General features: G+C 46.2%; 1 protein-coding gene across 1 annotated transcript; it reads left to right on the top strand.

Moving 5' to 3' along the window:
* Positions 1–149: 149 nt before the first annotated feature.
* On the top strand, positions 150–5396 carry LOC148866845 (choice-of-anchor C domain protein, putative (Protein of unknown function, DUF642)). The gene is made up of 3 exons (XM_088978403.1): positions 150–666; positions 3994–4485; positions 4630–5396. The coding sequence occupies exons 1-3, from the start codon at positions 582–584 to the stop codon at positions 5214–5216; spliced, it is 1164 nt and encodes a 387-aa protein (XP_088834529.1). The 5' UTR covers positions 150–581; the 3' UTR covers positions 5217–5396.
* The last annotated feature ends 13322 nt before the right edge of the window (positions 5397–18718 follow it).

The following is an 18718-nucleotide window of genomic DNA, read 5'->3' as shown; positions in this document are numbered from 1 at the left end:
GGGAATCCCCTTTTTCCATACCAAAAATATGGTCTATAATCCAAACCCGATGGTTGATGAACCATGAAACCGATGATCATACCATACCAGCGTGGGACTCAGTTACCACGTTTTTGGTTTATATACAAACACTATCATCTATAGTCCATAGACTACAAGTCCAAAGTAATTGCGAGGGATGCTTCCGTCGCTGTCAAAGAATGGCGGGAGCCGGGAGGGAGGGAGCGAAGGAGACAAATCGCGAAACACGGAAGAATATCAGTGCGAAGTGTGAACACTGAGCACTTGAGCAGAACGCCAACCGAGAGGGCAAAAGCCAAGAGGGAATTCTTTTATATTTTAAAAGAGAAAGAGACCCGTTTTGGTAAAATTGAAAAATTAAAGTGATCTTCTGCTTTAATTTTGAATTACATAAAGAAAATTACTACTTGAAAACATTTTTCATGCTCTCTTAAGACCCAGATAAAAGGGCCAGACCCCCCCGCACTTCCCCTCATTCCCTGCGTTTGTTCTTCACTTTTCAGTGAGAGAGTAGAGACAGAAAGAGCGAGGGAGGAGGGTTTGGCCTTTGGCCTTCGAAAATGGCTCGGAGCACGAGTTGCAGCAGATGGGTTCCACTGTTTCTTCTGTTTATTGCTCGCTTGGTTTTTGCCGCGGTTGAAGATGGTATGTTCTTTCTCTCTCTCTCTCCCTCTCTCTCTCTCTCTCTCTCTCTCTCTCTCTCTCCCTCTCTCCCATTTTAACTCTTTGAGTTCCGTCCGAAGCTCGTCGTGAGTCTGTAGTTATATTTATATTCATTGGAGTAATTCACTTGTCTCTTGATGGAATTTCCTCTTCTTTTTTCTGGTTTTGAAGTGTTCTTAGTACACAAGTAGAACCTTCCGGACTGATTTTCTGCCATTCTCTTGTTCTTAACTGGGATTGTTTCTTTTTTTCCCCTTTAAAAGGATGAGTCGATCAAAGTTGTTCCATTGTTGGTTTTCCAGATACTGCCAAGAGTTTTTGGTTTTACTTCTTTTTCTTGCATTATTGAGAAGCACGCTTTGAAGCTTGGAAATCAGATCAATGTCGGTTCTCTCTCTCTCTCTCTCTCTCTCTCTCTCTCTCTCTTTCTGCATTATTCTTGTTTTCCTGTTTCATCTGAAAACAAGTTCAAGATCCAAAAAATTATTTCAAGTATGTCTGAGTGTTCATTGAAGAGAAGCTGAAAGGTTACTAAGGCTGTATTTGACATTCGTTATTTTAAGGACTTATCTCCTTTTAGCAGTTAAAAATTTTAGTGTTTATAGCAAATAAGGTCTTATATATAGTCGGTCTCTATCCACAAAAGAGTTCAGTGCTTTTTTTTTTATAGCAAACTTAATGAAAACTTAATACTCTTTCTATTTGTTCTACATTTCTTCATCTGTTCATCACTGGTTGGAAATTTTCACTGTCACCCATTACTTCTTCCGATTCTTTCCAACTCTTTTTTCTTTCAAAGATCATTTCTCTTCGTCAAAGACAAGTTGCCAAAAAATGGGACCCTAGAAAACGAGTGAATATGAAGTCATGATTTCCGATTGTACTATTTTTTACCCAAGGCGGTGCGGGTCCGGCATTGATGTGGTGGAGCCAGACCAAGATGGTCCGCCACACCAAGCCCAGTCGGGGCCATTGCCTAGATGAACCCGTACCTCACATCCCTGTTCCCTCCTCCACTCTTTAGTCTTCACCTTCTCCACTGCCCATCAGGCCATCAATGCAGTCATGCATCTTAAGCTTTTTGGGACCCCCATTCAATAAGTATCAGCCAGCCATGGTAGGTGCTCAACCAGCTGGGTCCATTACTAGCTTTTCGCTTGAGCTGCATTTGGCAAAAGTAGGTTATATCTAGTTAAGCTAAAGTATCCAAAGTCAAAAGTAGTTGCTCCATGATTCCTCTCCTTTCCTTTGATAACAAGGAAACACTGCAGCTGCTCTGCTTCTCAGTCCAAGCTGGATGCAAGACACAGTCTAAACTGAACTCCCCATGCTTTTGACATTTAGGTAGGTGCTCAACCAGCTGGGTCCATTACTAGCTTTTTGCTTGAGCTGCATTTGGCAAAATTAGCTTATATGAAGTTAAGCTAAAGTAGCCTAAGTCAAAAGTAGTTGCTCCATGATTCCTCTCCTTTCCTTAATAACAAGGGAACACTGCAGTCTGCAGTTCCTGCTTCTCAGGCTAAGCTGGAAGCAAGACACAGATTAAACTGAACTCCTCATGCTTTTGACATTTGGGTCATAGCTGCTGTGTCATTTTCAACTGGGTTACTACTTGCAGTTGCACAGAAGGACCTGTTCTCATCCGGACTTGGGTCTGTATACGATTTAAATTCCGACCCGTTTCATACCCCTAGTAAAAAGACATTTGCCTCTGGTTTTATCTTTGTAAAAGTTCCTTATTTTTTATAAGCTAGCTGTGGTAGATCCAATTTTTAAACAGGGTTATTCTTAGGGACCAGCTCTGCTGTCTGTGACTGTGTCTTTTTGTGCTGTTTATACACTATTTTGGGTACAGGCTGAGATCCTACTGGTTTTTGGGCATTCCAATACTCTTAATTGTCAACCTCATGTCCCCAGATTCCCAAATCCCACTAAAGGACATACTTCTATGGTATAAGTTATCGTCCCATTTTGCTCCATCCAAGTTTTAAGATTTCAATTGACCAGAACAGTCCAAGGTCCAAATATTTTCTTGGCACAAGGTGGGGTCCCACCATCTACCCCAGTGCTTATTTGAAGGGGGCATTTGACGCTTCTTTTGCTTTCAGCCTTTCACGCGTTTTAGGGTTCCCTCGCAAACAAATCCTCACGCCTCAGTGACTGAGTGGAAATATGCTCTGTGCTAGAGGACTCTAAGTTGTAGGTAAACTATGAAATAAGAATACTTTTTTGCTCTCGTGATTTCTCGAATTTTAAATAAAATATTTTACTCTATATGCCCCATTATACCATGGGGGTGTGTAACTCAATTACCTAAGTTTCATTTTGTGACAAATTCCCCCCAACTAGTAGGGTTAAGTAAATGGACGGAATTATCTGCCCTGTTTAGGGAAGAAAATAACCAACAAGGATTGTTGGGCTATTTTCCGTCACGCCCAAGTGTTTTATTTGTTTGTGATTATTCAGAGGGAAATCTTGCATAAAATGGAGCTTAGGTAGTAGAGTGAAAGACCCCCATAGGATAGGGGAGTATATGAGCATAGATGCCCATGCTCATGGGCCATGGGGCTGTGGCTAGGTTTCAAATGAAATTAAAGCATATGAGCCATGGTTATACATTTTAGGGACCAGCCAGCCGATCAGGGGTTGGCACCAAACCGTTTCTTTACTTTCATGTCATTATATGATGACACTGTAAACGCGTGATAATGATCAGAGTACCTCAAATCCATGCTATGGTCTCTCTTGATTGCCTTCTCTCATTATTAGGTTTCATGACAGAATATAATTTTAGAGAGAGAGAGAGAAAGAGAGAGATGTCCGCATGCTTGGGTGAAATGATTGCCGACTCATCGATTGCTCTTATAAAGACCTCTTTGTTATCATGCATAGAAATTGATGGTTTCCAGGGACCTAGCCCCTAGGATGTGGTTTCATAGGTCCCAGATTCCCTCTGCCTTTATTCTATGAAGGGAAAAGGGTGGGCAAGTTTATATCTAGACCGGTTTACCAGAAGGTGTGGTCCCGGCTAGGACAATCCTCACGGTTCTAGATATTTTGGATTTGGTTTTAACTTTTAAGCAGGTCCAGCCTGGTCTGTTTGTCTCATCCAGTTGATTTGAAAACCCTATTGGTTGGGCAAATCCAATCTATTTTGAAAAACAAGTCCAATCCTAAGCTAGTTCTGGGTGCATCTCGGGGTGTATTTTATTTATACTGCAAAATTAAGTTTTAAACAGTCTCGAAATCGTACTTGGTAGTTGGTAGTGTTTTAATGACCAGGACAAACATGAATTTGCTGATTTGCAGGTCCACTTGTGAATGGTGATTTTGAGAAGGTCCCATCAAATGGATTCTCTGGAGTTGGAGATGGCCCAGTTTCCATTCCTGATTGGAATACAAATGGAACGGTGGAATTGGTTGAATCAGGTGAAAAACAAGGTGGAATGATCCTTATAGTCCCTCAAGGTGTACATGCAGTAAGGCTAGGAAATGATGCAGAGATAAGCCAGGACATTAAGCTTGAAAAGGGTTCAATATACTCTGTCACCTTCAGTGCTGCAAGGACATGTGCCCAGTTGGAATCTCTCAATGTATCTGTACCCCCGGCATCGCAGACCATCGATCTCCAGACCCTCTACAGTGTGCAGGGATGGGATTCATATGCATGGGCCTTTCAGGCCGACTCGGAAGATGGACACTTGGTGTTCCGGAATCCTGGCATGGAAGATGATCCCACTTGTGGGCCAATTATTGATGACATTGCCATAAAAAAGCTCTTCACACCCGATAAGCCCAAAGGTAAGTTGCTGTTCTATTCATTTCTCAAACAGGGATTACAAATTTACAATCAAAATGTAACATAGATTGGGTGATTGTTCCCTTGAGAAACATTGAATTGATCGATTTGCTTATTTTGGGTTTTCATGTTCTTCCATGTTTCAGACCATGTAGTCATTAATGGTGACTTTGAAGAAGGCCCATGGATGTTCAAGAATGGGTCCCTGGGCGTTCTGCTACCCACAAACCTCGACGAAGAGACATCCTCATTGCCCGGCTGGATCGTCGAATCCAACAGGGCTGTCAGGTACATTGATGTGAATCATTTTTCTGTTCCCCAAGGCAAACGAGCCATTGAACTGCTCTCTGGAAAGGAGGGTATCATCTCTCAGATGGTAGAGACCACACCCAAGAAGGAATACAGCCTCTCCTTTTCACTGGGACATGCAGGGGACTCCTGCCAACTACCCTTGGCAGTCATGGCCTTTGCAGGAGACCAAGCGCAGAACATCCACTACCTGCCTATGGCAAATGAGACCTTTGCAACTACAAACCTTACATTCACAGCCAAGGCCGAGAGGACACGGGTGGCATTCTACAGCGTGTATTACAACACAAGAACCGATGACCATAGCTCCCTCTGTGGGCCTGTGGTGGATGACATTCGGGTGTGGGCGCTCTCTGGGGCCGAAAGAAATTGGAGTGGTGTATTGACTTTAGTGCTTGTGCTGTTGGTTTTGGCTCTGCTTTGATTTAGGATTTGCTTTGCTATATGAGGGCAGTTGGTAAACCATCTTCCCACGTCTATATTGAATATGTGAGGTTTTCTTAGTTTCTTTTTCCCCCTTTTGGATACTAATGCAGATGCCTTCCTTTACTATGTAAGATTGAATTGAGTGAATTATCAAGCCTCCAACTTATATTTTTGCCTATTTGAACATCTTTACTACTTTTATTCAGTAAAGATCAACAAATGTTTATAGGTGTGATTAGGCGGTTGGTTGGATCCGGATTAGGATAGATCCATTTCCAGAACCAATAAAAAAAAAAAAGAAAAGAAAACGAAACATACAGGCCCAATTCCTACTCGAATCCTACGGAATCTGATAAAATTTCTAGACCCAGAGCTAGCTCAATTATCACTTGGGCTTATTGGGTTACAAGATTTTGGCCTGCTAATTTAGTTGTGTTGTCTATGGGTTGGGACTGGTCTGGTAATTTCTATTATTAACAGGGCTTATTCGGGATGGGATTAGGGAGGGTTTTGTAAACCCTTCACTGTTGTGTTGTCCCTTGACCTCTCAACCTGTACCCTCCCCTATAGGCCTATAGTGGGTTGGATTTTTAGAATATAAATCCTTCACTGTTCACAAAATAGTTAGAATCGATTAAACCGATCAAACCGGCCCAATTCAACTCAATCTGATTGGTTCTGAAAAATGATCAATCAGTTTTTGATTAGAAAAAAAAAATAGAGAAATCGATACTTCAGTTTAGCTACGGTTTATCATATTATAATCCGAACTAAAACCGACCCGATGTATCACTTGCAAATTTGACATATTTAATGGGATGTCAATCATAATTTTTATTATGACACTGGATCCCTAGTCCCCACGGTGTAAATTAATGTCTTCTGTTTATTACTCACGATATTTCAAGTCCCCTTTCGTTTACTAAACAATAAAAGCATGTCCCCCTATAGGCTTGCTTTTGCCTTTTATTTATATCACTAGAAAGTATGTATTTGGTTCCGTTTTTGTTTATTGAATAAATATTTATATTTTATTTGTTGGTAAAACTGAGAAATGCAATAATTATAATCATTTATGATAAATAGGTGCTACCAGGCTTCACATCAGTATATCAATGAAAAAACGCATAATCGTTTGTGGAAGCTTTAAAAAATAATTTATACAAATAGCTGGTATGCACAAAAACCAAAGTTGACGTTTTTCATTTTCGATACATGCATAAGAGCAAGAGAGAGAAAATGCTGAAGCGGCACCTATGTGGCATCGCCAATAAACGTTTACTAAATAAATGTAAGTGAAACCAAATACCCTCAAATTTCATACTCGCACCATTGGCACACCACACTTTTTTTACTCGTGCACGTGCTTAAAGCGTGCAAAATGGATTAAATGCCACCACCTTCACGCCATTAGTTTCTATTAAAAAATTTCACATTTCATTTGTTTTATTCTCCTTCGTGTTAGATACACCTAACCGAATCCTATTCACTCTCACTCTGTCCCTCTCCAACCTGCAACAACAAATAGCCATCACCGGAAACTGTTAACACCTGCAACCAACCAGAGAAAAATCTCAGGTATTGATTTTTTTTTTTTCACTTTTTCTTTCCCAAACATTTCATCTTTGCCACGAAAGACCTGACCCTAACTGGTTTGGATGGCAATTATATTCATTGTCGTCAATCGTCGGTAATCGGTGAAATAGTCATCGATGATGCAGAGACAGTGAATATGACTAACATCCAAACCAATTAAGGTCAGGTCTTTCATGGCAAAGATGCAATGTTTAAGGAAAAAAAATGAAAAGAATTAATATCTAATCTTTCTCTTCGATCACCAGTGTTAACGGTCGCGAGTGATGATTATTGATTGCCGCAGATTAGAGAAGAGAGAGTGAAAATGAACAGGGGTTTGATTAGGTATATCTGGCAGGAAGGGGAATGGGACGAATGAAATGTGGAATTTTTTAATAGAAGCTAATGACGTGAAGGAGACGACATTTAATCCATTCCGGAGCCAAAAAATGCATGGCACGTCCTTATGGTGCGTGAATAGTGCGAGCATGGAATTTGCCCTAATAAAAGCTGGACTCTCTCAATCGAGTTCGACTTCAGTTATGACACTGATCATCCTGGTTCCATCAAATCAATTTCATTTCTAATACGTACAACAATCTCGCTGTGTTATTTGAACTTCTTAATTTGGTTAATGGATTAAATTAACAGAATGCATTTAAAATTGGTTAACGGTTTTATATGCATGCCGGCCGGTTTTGGTTAATCAAATAAATAAAATGATAGTAACGGTTCGGTTGATCCATGTAAATTAAACTGAGCTGAATCGATTTGTGTGCAGTCTAAATCTTCTTTGCATATTAAAATGCAAAACTCTCTCGTATTTGAGGGGGAGATGGGTCGAATCCATAATTTGGGTTTGGAATTTGCATCTAATTTGCTATTATTTCTTATTATATATATATATAATAAGTAAATAAAAGTGTATGATTAAATATCAAATTTTCAATTATTTGATTAAAATGTAAAAAATACAAGCTATCCTTCACATTAGGTTGGACATAACCGCCACTGGGCTCCTGCCACAGTCGTTACCTGCTAGGGCTGCGCAGGTGGCCGTTGTGGTGTATGCTTCGCCCGGGTGAGTGACACGTTTCCAAAGTGGCAGGCACGCCTTTGCCTGTCAAGAGACGTTGACGCAGATTGTCGAAAGTACTAGGACTGCACCGTCAGTAGAGGATATGGCGCAGTCTGACCGGTACAGTCAGTCAGTCAGAAGCTTCCTGGAGGGCGCTAGTGCGGCTCGTTCGCGAGCTATCTCGCGGCGAGCTTGGAACACTCCAGGATTACCTTAGTGAAATTGGTCCTCGGAATGACTTCTGTTAGGGAGCTCGGGCGAGCTAATAACTTTAGCTCGCGAACTATAGTTGCCTTGGGGTATCTCTTCGAAGATAGCACAAGGAACCCGGAGTTCGCCTTGTAGCGGACTCCTCCCCTCGTGAGCTGTAACATAGCGGACTGCTTCATGGGCTAGTCACTTGGTCGCTCCAGGCTTCAATGCTAGGTTGTCACTCATGCTAAGTCGGCGTCTACATGTCACCATTTCATAGGTTGGGTCAAATCATCTTTCATCAATTACCCCCCACTCCTCGAGCTAAGAGTACCGCCTTAGCGCGGGGAGTTTATGAAGTGCGATGGACTGATTTGACCAAAATTCAAACTTGATTGACTGCCCTTATTAAATGCATTTGCGGGAATCAAGAGATTTTCTAACTTTCCTGACTTTTCAGATTCCGAAAACGTGCTGAGGTGGCCTTTAACTCCGAACGTCGTGCGGCTGCGACTACCTTAACTATGGAAGACATGCCGCCAATCGCCTTTGGTTTTCAGAAGGCATGCGGTTAGGGCGCCCACGAACCGTTGGATCTGCTTTGATCCGGGCCGTCATTTTGAAAGGGTGGAGACTATAAATAGGGGGCCCCCTCGGGCTCTACTTTCTCCCATGCCATCTTGCTGTCTTTGGATTCTAAGGTTGCGCACTTCACCTAGTCTACCCGAGTTCCTCAGTTTGCTTCATTCTGTATACTTTGGTGAGTCCCAATTACTATCAGCCATGTCTGGGTACCCATATCATACCCATCACAGGGGCGATAGCCAAGATGATGATGCTCCCTCGAGCTCGGGGGGTGCTTGGGAGTAGATCCCGGAGGTTCAGGAGGCCTCTGGTGACATGGCATCTACTTCTAGGGGAAGGGAGCCTGATACCTTTGGCCCTTCCTTAATGACAGTGGAGAGACTCAGGTCTCTGATCCGCTACTTTCGCCTCCCTGGGGATCTGGTTTACAGCCTCCCTACTGGTATCTTCCCTTGGGAGCATGGTCCTGATAACATAGTAATCTTTCAGGAACAACTCGAGGCCAACTTGCGTCTCCCCCTGCACCCCTTGATAGTGGAGGTGTTAAATCACTTCAACGTCACTATTGACTAGCTTCATCCCAACGCCATTCGAAACATGGTTGGGACTATATCCTTGTGTCACGAGTACTGCCTTCCTTTGGACCTTGATATTTTTGTCTCTATCCTTTGTATAAAGAACGCTGCTCTTGGGGTTCCTCCGAAGAGGCGCTTTTATTACCTCTCTCCCCGCCGTGGATATAAGCTCTTGTACGAGCTGCCGAATAAGATTCTCGCCTAGAAGCGGTATTACTTTGTGGTCCGTAACCACGAGGGGTGGCCCTTCCTCACTGCTTAAAGGGGCGCCATTCAGGACCCCGGGGCTGAGCTGGACCCTAAGATTCAGAAAACGATGCTGTCCTGGGCGTCGGTAGGCTTCCTTTGCTCGGACTACTTGACCGAGGAGAAGCTCGTGCAGGCAGGCTTGAGCCCGGGTAGGTCAGCCTTTTAGGTCGCGTAGTGCCTTGTGACTATTGTGCACACGTGTATTTTGTTTCTTGTCGGACTAATATCTTATGGTCTTTTGGCAGCCATCATGTCCAGTGCCGATTCACGCCGCCTTCTCTTGGGCAGCCAGAGGCGCCATGCGAAGAGGACACGCCCCGACCGGACCCCTCCTTCGGGAAGTACTGAGTTCGGGTTTGCCAAGCCGGTCCTACCCTCTTCTCCGCCCGAGGTTCTGATGCCCCCTCCTGAGGGTGCTAGTGGGATTAACCTTGGGGGAAACGACCTCCCTCAGCCGGGGGAGGCCCCCTGTAATCCCCTTTAGCCTTGTCCTTAGCCCCGATTCCTAGTGGGAAACTGGGAAGGGGTAAATGATTATCTGGTGGCTCGCCAAAGGAGTCGGAAGGTGATCACTAATGATGAGATCGCTCAGTGGGGAAACATGGAGCCTGGGGATCTCTCCGTGTTCGCCTCTGCCCATTGCATGGTGGTAAGTGACATTTTTCCCTTTTTCTCTCTTATTTTGCCCTTTTCCGCTATCTTCTGATCTTCTTTTTCGTCGATAGGTGAATTCCACCATCCATGCCATGACTCTCCAGACGTGCATCCACCGTGTCGATGCCCTCGACTAACGGGCTACCAACCAGAAGCTCCACGGCGAGCTCGACCGGATCCGGGGCGAGCTCCACCACACTTGCAAGGGGAGCAAGTCTCAAGAGATTCTTATCCACGACCAGGAGGCTCAAATCGCCCGGCGGAGAGGGAGCTCTTCAGGCAGCAAGTGCGGGACTTGGAGTCCACTCTTCTGAATCGAACTCGAAACTTGATCAAATGGTAGAGGCTGAGCGAGAGAAAGCGGTATGAGATTTTAAAGACTCCCGGAAATTTCAGGACCTCCAGGTGGAGTACGGTTCGGGTTCATACCACTGGGGGTTTAAGCCTTGCCAGTGGCTGGTTCGGAAGAAGTTCTTCGGACTCAACCTTGACGGCATTACTATGAAATGTTTGTCTCTTGAGACAGCGGACCAAGCGGATGAAGAGGAGCCTGACTCTCTAGAGGATGAGGAGGTGGATCCTTGAGGTGGCGTTTCTCTGGGCTTCTGGTGGCTTCCGGGTGCCGTAAACCCGGTCTTTCACAAGTCTTCGGTTGGGTGGTTGTGCCCTGTGATAATCAAACCTTTCCCGAGCCGTTTAGCTCGGTTATCGCACTTGTTATTTTTCTTCTTTCTTTTCCTTTTTTTTTTGTGACAATGAAAGTTCTTTCCTTCTTCTGAGTATGATGAACTCTCTTTATTTTTGCTAAAGCGATCTCATCATTTGAGCTATTAAAGCTACATGCCCGAAGTAGGACTCTTCGTTTGTCGTTATCCCGATTTGTCCTTTAAAGTTTAAGGCCTCTATGGTATACCGCGAAGTGATTACCATGTATGCCCGAACTATGCATTGGTTGGTTATTCCTCAGTTCAACCAACGTGTTGAGACGAGCTATGCTTCGTAGAGTTTAAACCCGAGCTGCTTACGCCTTTAATATTTCATACCTTGCCTTCGCCACTGAAGTAGCTAAGTCTTTCTTCACGTCGAGGTCTTTGTTTGCTCGGTGTTTTGGCCCTTGGGATGAAGGAGTGGCTCGTGGCCCACTCTTGGAGTCTGCCCATGCCATAGAGGCGACTAGGTCCTATTGTGCCGAGGTCATATTAGCTCGGTATTCTGGCCCTTAGGCTTTGGGAGTGGCTCGTGGCCTACTCGATTCTTACAGATAATATTGCCTTAGGTTGACAATATTCCATGCTCGAGGTACTTGTTTCCCTTTAAGGGTCTCAAGCTCGTATGTTCCTTCCCCGAGCACTCGTTTCACAAGGTAAGGACCTTCACAGTTGGACCCGAGTTTGCCTGTGCCGGGCTCAGGTACCATAACTTTACGAAGGGCCAAGTCGCCAATGCGGAGGTTCCGCTTCTTGACCCTAGTGTTATAGTACCAAGCTACTCTCTGCTGGTAGGCTGCGGTCCTAATGTACGTGAGGTCCCTTACTTTGTCGAGTAGATCGAGGTTGATACGTAGCTCATCTTTGTTTGTCTGATCACTGTATGTTTCTAGCCGCAACGTAGGTACTTCGATCTCTGCAGGGATCACTGCTTCGGTGCCGTAAGTGAGATTGAAGGGTGTTTCTCCCATGACAGTCTTCTCCGTGGTCCGGTAGGCCCATAGGACACTGGGTAGTTCATCTGCCCACAATCCTTTAGCTCGGTCCAACCGTGCCTTTAGTCCGCGGAGGATGGCTCTGTTTGTGACTTTTGCCTGACCGTATGCTTGAGGGTGCACAACCGAAGTAAAATTCTATTGGATCCCTATGTCTCGGCACCAGCCTTGAAATTTGATGTCCTCAAACTTCTTTCCGTTGTCGGTGATCAATACCCGAGGTAATCCGAAGCGGCACACGATGTTCTTCCAAAAGAAGTTTTGGACATTTCAGGCTGTGATCATCATGAGGGGCTCAACTTTACCCACTTGGTAAAATAGTCCACTGCCACTACTAAAAACTTCCTTCCACCCATTGCTGGAGGGAATGACCCGAATAGATCGATGCCCCACTGCACAAAGGGCCACGGGCTGGTGAGATACTTGAGGTCGGCAGCGGGTTGGTAGTGAATATTGGCATGTCTCTAGTATTTGTCACATTTTCCGATGAGCTAAATAGTGTCTACCTTCATTGTTGGCCAATAATACCCTTGTCGGAGTGCCTTTTGGGCGAGGGCCCTGTCCCCCAAGTGCCCACCGCACAGACCCTCATGGGTGTCACGGAGTACGAGCTTGGCTCCGGTAGGTCGCAAGCAACATAAGTAGGGGAGCGTGTAAGATCTTTGGTATAGTTGTTCGTTTATCATGACATATTTGGTTGCCTGGCGCTGCACCCTTCTAGCTGCATTGCGGTCTACAGGGAGGGTCTCGTGTAGCAAGAAGCTCATGAGTAGGTCAATCCAGCTCGGCTCTGCTTGAACAACGGGAGTGACCTCCTCTGCCCCCCTGAGAATGCTAGGCCGAGACAATTCCTCTATGTACATGGTTCTCATGGTGATGTCGCTGGTGCTGGCTAACCTGGACAGGGTGTCGGCCTCAGCGTTCTCTAACCTAGGGATTTGTCTAATAAAGTGTGACTGGAAGTTGAGCAGGGCTTCTCTGACTTTGGTTAAGTAGGCTACCATGGTTGGCTCGTGAGCTTCATACTCACCAATGACCTGGTTGACCACGACTGGGAGTCGCTACAGATCATGATGTGCTTGGCTTTTACTTCTCTAGCTAAGGCTAGTCCAGCTATCAACGCCTTGTACTCTGTTTCATTGTTAGATGCCGCAAACTCGAAGCGTAGCACGTACTCCAGTTTCGTGCCACTTGGGCCGTGCAGGACTATTCTGACCCCGCTGCCCCGTTAGTTTGAGGAGCCATCTACATGAAGGATCCAAGGCTCCTCATCCCAGCTCGCGCTTGGCCTAGCTAGGAGATATACCACACTGGCTGCTACCTCATGGGACTCAAACTGAACCGGCCTGGGAGCTTCGAGCTCACCCGAACTGGGGACCTCGTGCTTGACCGGCCTAGGAGCTTCGGAGCTGAACGTGCACTCGGCAATGAAATCTGCTAAGGCTTGGGCCTTAATGGCAGTTCGCAGCTTGTACTGGAGGTCGTACTCGCTGAGATCAATGACCCATTTCGTCAACCGACCAGAGACCTCAGGCTTAAGCAATACTTACCTCAGAGGTCTGTCAGTGAGAATGATATCAGTATGAGCTTGGAAGTACGGGAAGAGCTTCCGAGCTGCGATTATCAGTGCGTATGCTAGCTTTTCCATCTCCGAGTATCTCGTTTCTGCTCCCTGTAATACTTTACTAACATAATAGATGGGCCGTTGGACCCGATCTACTTCCTTTATTAGTACCGAATTGACCACTTCATCGCTCGCCGAGAGGTACAGTTCTAAAACATCGCCCTCCTCGGGTCGGGTTAAGGTCGGCACACTAGCGAGGTATTTCTTGAGCTCGTCGAACGTGAGCTGGCAATCTTGGGTCCACTCGAACCCTTTGCTCTTAATTGCCTTAAAGAACGACAAACAACAGTTTGCCGATTTAGACATGAAGCGGCTCAGGGCGGCTATGCGACCATTCAACCTTTGAACCTCCTTCAGCTTCTGGGGTGGTCTCATATCTAAAATGGCCTTAACTTTATCCGGGTTGGCCTCGATGTCGTGCCGGTTAATGATGTGTCCTAAGAACTTGCCCGAGGTCACACCAAACACACACTTGTTTGGGTTCAGTCTCATATTAAACTTATGCAGAATTTCAAAAATATAATGCAAATCTTGTATTAATTCATGTGAGAATTGAGTTTTGACGACCATGTCGTCCACATATCATTCTACTTTTCTACCGATTAACGGCGCAAACAACTTATTTACAAGCCTTTGAAAGGTTGCCCCTGCGTTTTTCAACCCGAAGGGCATAACCTTGTAACAGTATAGGCCAAATTCCGTGATGAAGGCAGTCGTTTCTTCGTCCGCTGGGTCCATCTTGATTTGGTTATAGCCCGAATAGGCGTCTAAGAAACTTAGCAACTCGTGCCCTGAGGTTGCATCCACCAATCGGTCAATTCTGGGGAGCGGGAAGCAGTCTTTTGGGCAAGCCCAATTCAGGTTGGTGTAGTCAACGCACATGCGCCACTTGTCGTTGGCATTCTTTACCAAGACAGGGTTGGCTACCCAACTCAGGTAGTGGACTTCTCTTATGAAGTCAGCTGTGATGAGCTTCTCGACCTCCTCGTCGACCGCTTTCCACTACTCCGGGGCTAGGTTGATTTTCTTCTGTCTAATGGGCCTAACTACAGGATCAGTGTTCAGCTTGTGAGTCATGAGTTCGGGGTCCATACCGGGCATCTTTGCCGCGGACCATGCAAAAATATATAAATTTTGAAGTAAGAATCTTACCAGTTCGGATCGTAGGGGCTCTTGGACAGAGGCGCCGATTTGAAGCGTTCGAGCAGGGTTTGCTACTGAGGTCGGGAAGATGACTATTTCTTCTGTGGGCGCGACTCGCTCTTCACCTTGCTCCGTGGGTTGCTCCAGTTCGAGTCGTCGGCCACCTTGGTTTTCCCCTTCAGGGCGGCAACATAGCACTTGCGGGACTCGAGCTGGTTGCCCCATGCTACTCCCACACCAAAGTCTGTTGGGAACTTTATAGCCAAATGGTAAGTGGAGACCACCGCCTGTAGGACATGGGTGATCAGTCGACTTATTATGGCATTATAGGGGGAGGGGGTCGCTACCACCAGGAAGTTGTGTTCGAATCTGACCACACAAGGCCATGTGCCGATCTCTACAGATACTATTACTTTCTCAAGGGGGCGGACTTCTTCTCCGCTGAAGCCCACAAAAGGGGTGTCTGTAGGCTTTAGGTCACTTCTCTGTAACTGAAGCTGGTCGAACGCAGCTTTGAAAAGGATGTTGGCTGAGCTGCCTGAGTCCACAAGTACGCGCCTGACCTCGAAGTCATTGATTCTTAGCTTTATTACGAGTGCATCATCATGGGGGTCGTGGACCCCTCGCGCATCATCTTCTATGAAGAAAATTGGGTCTCCCATCTTCGGCCGCTTTGGGGGGTTCTGCTCTTCCTGGGTGGCCTCACAAACTGACATCCGAGCTGCTGCTGAAGTGGAACCCGCAACGATAGAACCTCCCACTATCATGTGGATGGTCCCCTGAACTAGCCTCTCCTCTGGAGGCTGCCTCAGCGGTTGTTCGGCCGCCCTGCTTCTGGACTCGGGAGCATCTTTACCATGCTCCCCTTGCCGACCTGCTCTATTACTATTGTTATTATTATTTTGTACAAAGTTTCTCAAATATCCACGACGGATGAGCTCCTCTATCTCCTCGCAGAGGTTTTTACAACTCTCGGTACTATGACCGTGATCTTTGTGAAAACTGCAATACAAACTCTTATTTCTTTCATTGGGATTCCCCCTCAGATGGGGTGTCCACTTCACGTACAGGGCATCCTTGATCGCCATCAAGATTTTGGCCCGCTTCGCGTTCAATGGGGTGTAATAAGCTCGATCCGCTACAGGAGCTCGGAACAATTGACCCGACTTTGCCCCCCGAATTGTTTCCTTTTTTCTTAGGTTGTCCCCTTGACTGGAAGGCTCTCCTTCTCTCTTTCTTTTTTCGGGTGTGCCCTCGCCCTTCTGGTTGATCTCCTCTTCGGTGGCTATGAACTTTTCCGCAAGCTTCAGAAACTCGGTTATGATCGCGGGCTGGTTGACAAACCATGTGCCACTTGAACTCTTTGTGTGTCACGCCCTTCTTGGCTGTTGCAAGGCATACGGCGGGGTCCAGGCGCGATATCTGCATACAAGGGTCATTGAACCGCTTGATATAGCCCCGGATGGACTCTCCCTCTCTTTGCGCTATGTTGAGGAGGCTTTCTTCAGTTCGCGGGCACCGTTTGCTGGTGATGAAGTGGGACGTGAAGGCTTGTGCGAACTGCGCCCAACTTCTTATCGACCCGGGTGCCAAGTTCCGGTACCACGTACAAGCTGCTCCCCTAAAAGTAGTGGAGAAAGCCACGCACATGCACAACTCACTGGCTCGCGCCAGATGCATCTGTGACTGAAAGGCATCTATGTGATCATTAGGGTCGAACGACCCATCATACTTGTCAAGAGAGGGGAGCTTGAAGTCCTTGGGCATTGGGACTGCTAAGAATTCAGAAGACAGGGGGGACGGAACCGAGAGGAGGGGAACTTTGACTTCGGCTGAGCTTACCTCTTCTTTGCCCATGAGCTCGGGCAAATCGCGGGTGACAGATCGACGAGCTCGGCGGCGACATCTCTACTTCTTAGTGGGCTCAGCGTTTGTGCTGCTCACTTCTGCGCTGTCTAGAATGGTTTGCACAGGGAGTAGCCCGGTCTACTGGTGATGGCTGTGGACAGAGGGGTCCTACTTGGAGTCTGTTGCCAGGATCTCGAACCGGTTTTCAAGGATCGGGGTTCCAAACTTTGACTATCGAGGTGATGTAGACCTGCCGAGCCGGGGTCCTCCCGACCTGTCCGCCCGCGGCGAGATCGGGGTAACCGGTCTCTCCCGTCTACCGCCGGGGGAGGCCTGAATTTTTGGGAGATTTTGAGGGGCCTCTCCTCAGCCGGAGGGGTGCTCGTTCTGGCGGCGAGACGGCTTGCTGCAAGGCTGAGCACTGAGGCTAGAGCAGTTGGGAAAACTGTTGCTGATACTGATACTGGGAGACCTAGTGCAATACGTGTTGTTGATAGAGCTGAAGTTGTTGGAACTGTTGCATTTGAGCATGCATGGCCCTCATGCACTACATCAAGTCCTCCAGCTGGTTTAGGCTGGCCGCTGGGGGCACGACCGAAGGTTCGGTGAACGTCGTTCCGACTATAGCAGGGAGTGGGGAGATGACAGGTGCCATTGTGAGGGGCACATTCAAGTTGGGGATTCCGTCTGTTGAGAGGGGGATGGTGAACTGTCTGATATAGACAGTAGGAAATTGGGGTCGTTCCTTGGAGTTATCCATTTTCGTGCTTCGTCCGACGTTGCTAGAGGAAGTCATGAGCGTTGGATTGTTTCAAGGAGGGAAAGAACTGAAAGAGTTTAGAGAGAAAGGCCTTTTGAAGCGTTTCCCACAGACGAAGCCAAATGATGTAGCACAATCCGGTCACTCCTAACTGGCGCTCACGTGGCTCCTGAGAGGTACCTGAGACGAGAGGAAAAAGGAAGAACTCCTGAGGGGTTTCCCGACGGGAACGCTCCGATTCTTAAGTTAGTATTGTGTGTAAAAAGCGAAAGGAGAACGAAGGCTAAGAGTGAGGATAGTGCGTTATCACTATGTTCAGGAGGTCGAAGATTCAAGAAGAAGTTTCCCTTCTGCCCTGAGGGCTTTTATAGGGACACTCACATTAGGTCGGGCATAACCACCACTGGGCTCCTGCCACAGCCGTTACCTGCTAGGACTGCGCAGGTGGCCGTTATGGTGTATGCTTCGCCCGTGTGAGTGACATGTTTCCAAAGTGGCAGACACGCCTTTGCTTGTCGAGAGACATGGACACAGACTGTCGAAAGGACTAGGACTGCGCCGTCAGTAGAGGATATGGCGTAGTCTGACCGGTACGATCTATCAGTCAGAAGCTTCCTATAGGGTGCTAGTGCGGCTCGTTCGCGAGCTATCTCGTTGCGAGCTTGGAACACTCCAGGATTACCTTAGTGAAATTGGTCCTCGGAATGACTTCTGTTAGGGAGCTCGGGCGAGCTAATAACTTTAGCTCGCGAGCTACAGTTGCCTCGGGGTATCTCTTCGAAGATAGCATGGGGAACCCGGAGTTCACCTTGCGGCGGACTCCTCCTCTCGTGAGCTGTAACGTAGCGGACTGCTTCATGGGCCTGTCATTTGGTCGCTCCGGGCTTCAATGCTAGACTGCCGCTTATGCTAAGTCGGCATCTATGTGTCACCGTTTCATAGGTTGAGTCAAATCATCTTTCATCACTTATCATATAAGTTCATATAATATGTGAATTTGGTTTAGCCTTAACACCAGTATTTTACCTATATCCATATGATTGTTAAATCTCAAAATCCATCCCTACCCCAAAATCCGTTTTTTATGAAGAAAAAAAAAGAAAAACTCTCCGTTGGGGTGATGGGTATTTGCCATTCCTAAAGTTTATTGACCCAATAAGCATTTTATGTCAACCCAGATGTTTTCCACAACGTGGTCATGTTTCAGGTGGTCTGTTTTACCTCTTAACTGTATATTGTAAAAACTGTTGCCTCGGCCAATGACTCGGTGAATTGTTGATACAAGTAGCAACGTTTGTATTTCTAACCATTGTTATCGCTAATAGAAACATTTATCACACTTCTTACTTTTTAAACATTTTTATCTGTTATTTATTTATTTATTACATGTTTTATAATCGTACGGATTGACATTTGAATCAAGACAAAGAGTTCGGCTTCAGTCAAACACCCTCATTCAGAGTAATGTTTGCGTATTTGGAGAACGCGTTAATTAATTAATTAAAATGAGACATT

The sequence above is a fragment of the Nelumbo lutea genome, chromosome 3 (assembly GCF_056320005.1).
Source record: "Nelumbo lutea isolate HS-2025 chromosome 3, American lotus-T2T, whole genome shotgun sequence".
Lineage (NCBI taxonomy): Eukaryota > Viridiplantae > Streptophyta > Magnoliopsida > Proteales > Nelumbonaceae > Nelumbo > Nelumbo lutea.
The sequence above is the reverse complement of the archived record's forward strand: the minus strand, read 5'-3'. Positions and strand labels throughout refer to the sequence as shown.

Coding starts and splice junctions, on each gene's coding strand:
- LOC148866845 (XM_088978403.1), top strand. CDS start 582: ATGGCTCGGAGCACGAGTTGCAGCAGATGGGTTCCACTGTTTCTTCTG. Junction 667..3,993: donor TTTTGCCGCGGTTGAAGATG/GTATGTTCTTTC, acceptor GCTGATTTGCAG/GTCCACTTGTGAATGGTGAT. Junction 4,486..4,629: donor CACACCCGATAAGCCCAAAG/GTAAGTTGCTGT, acceptor TCCATGTTTCAG/ACCATGTAGTCATTAATGGT.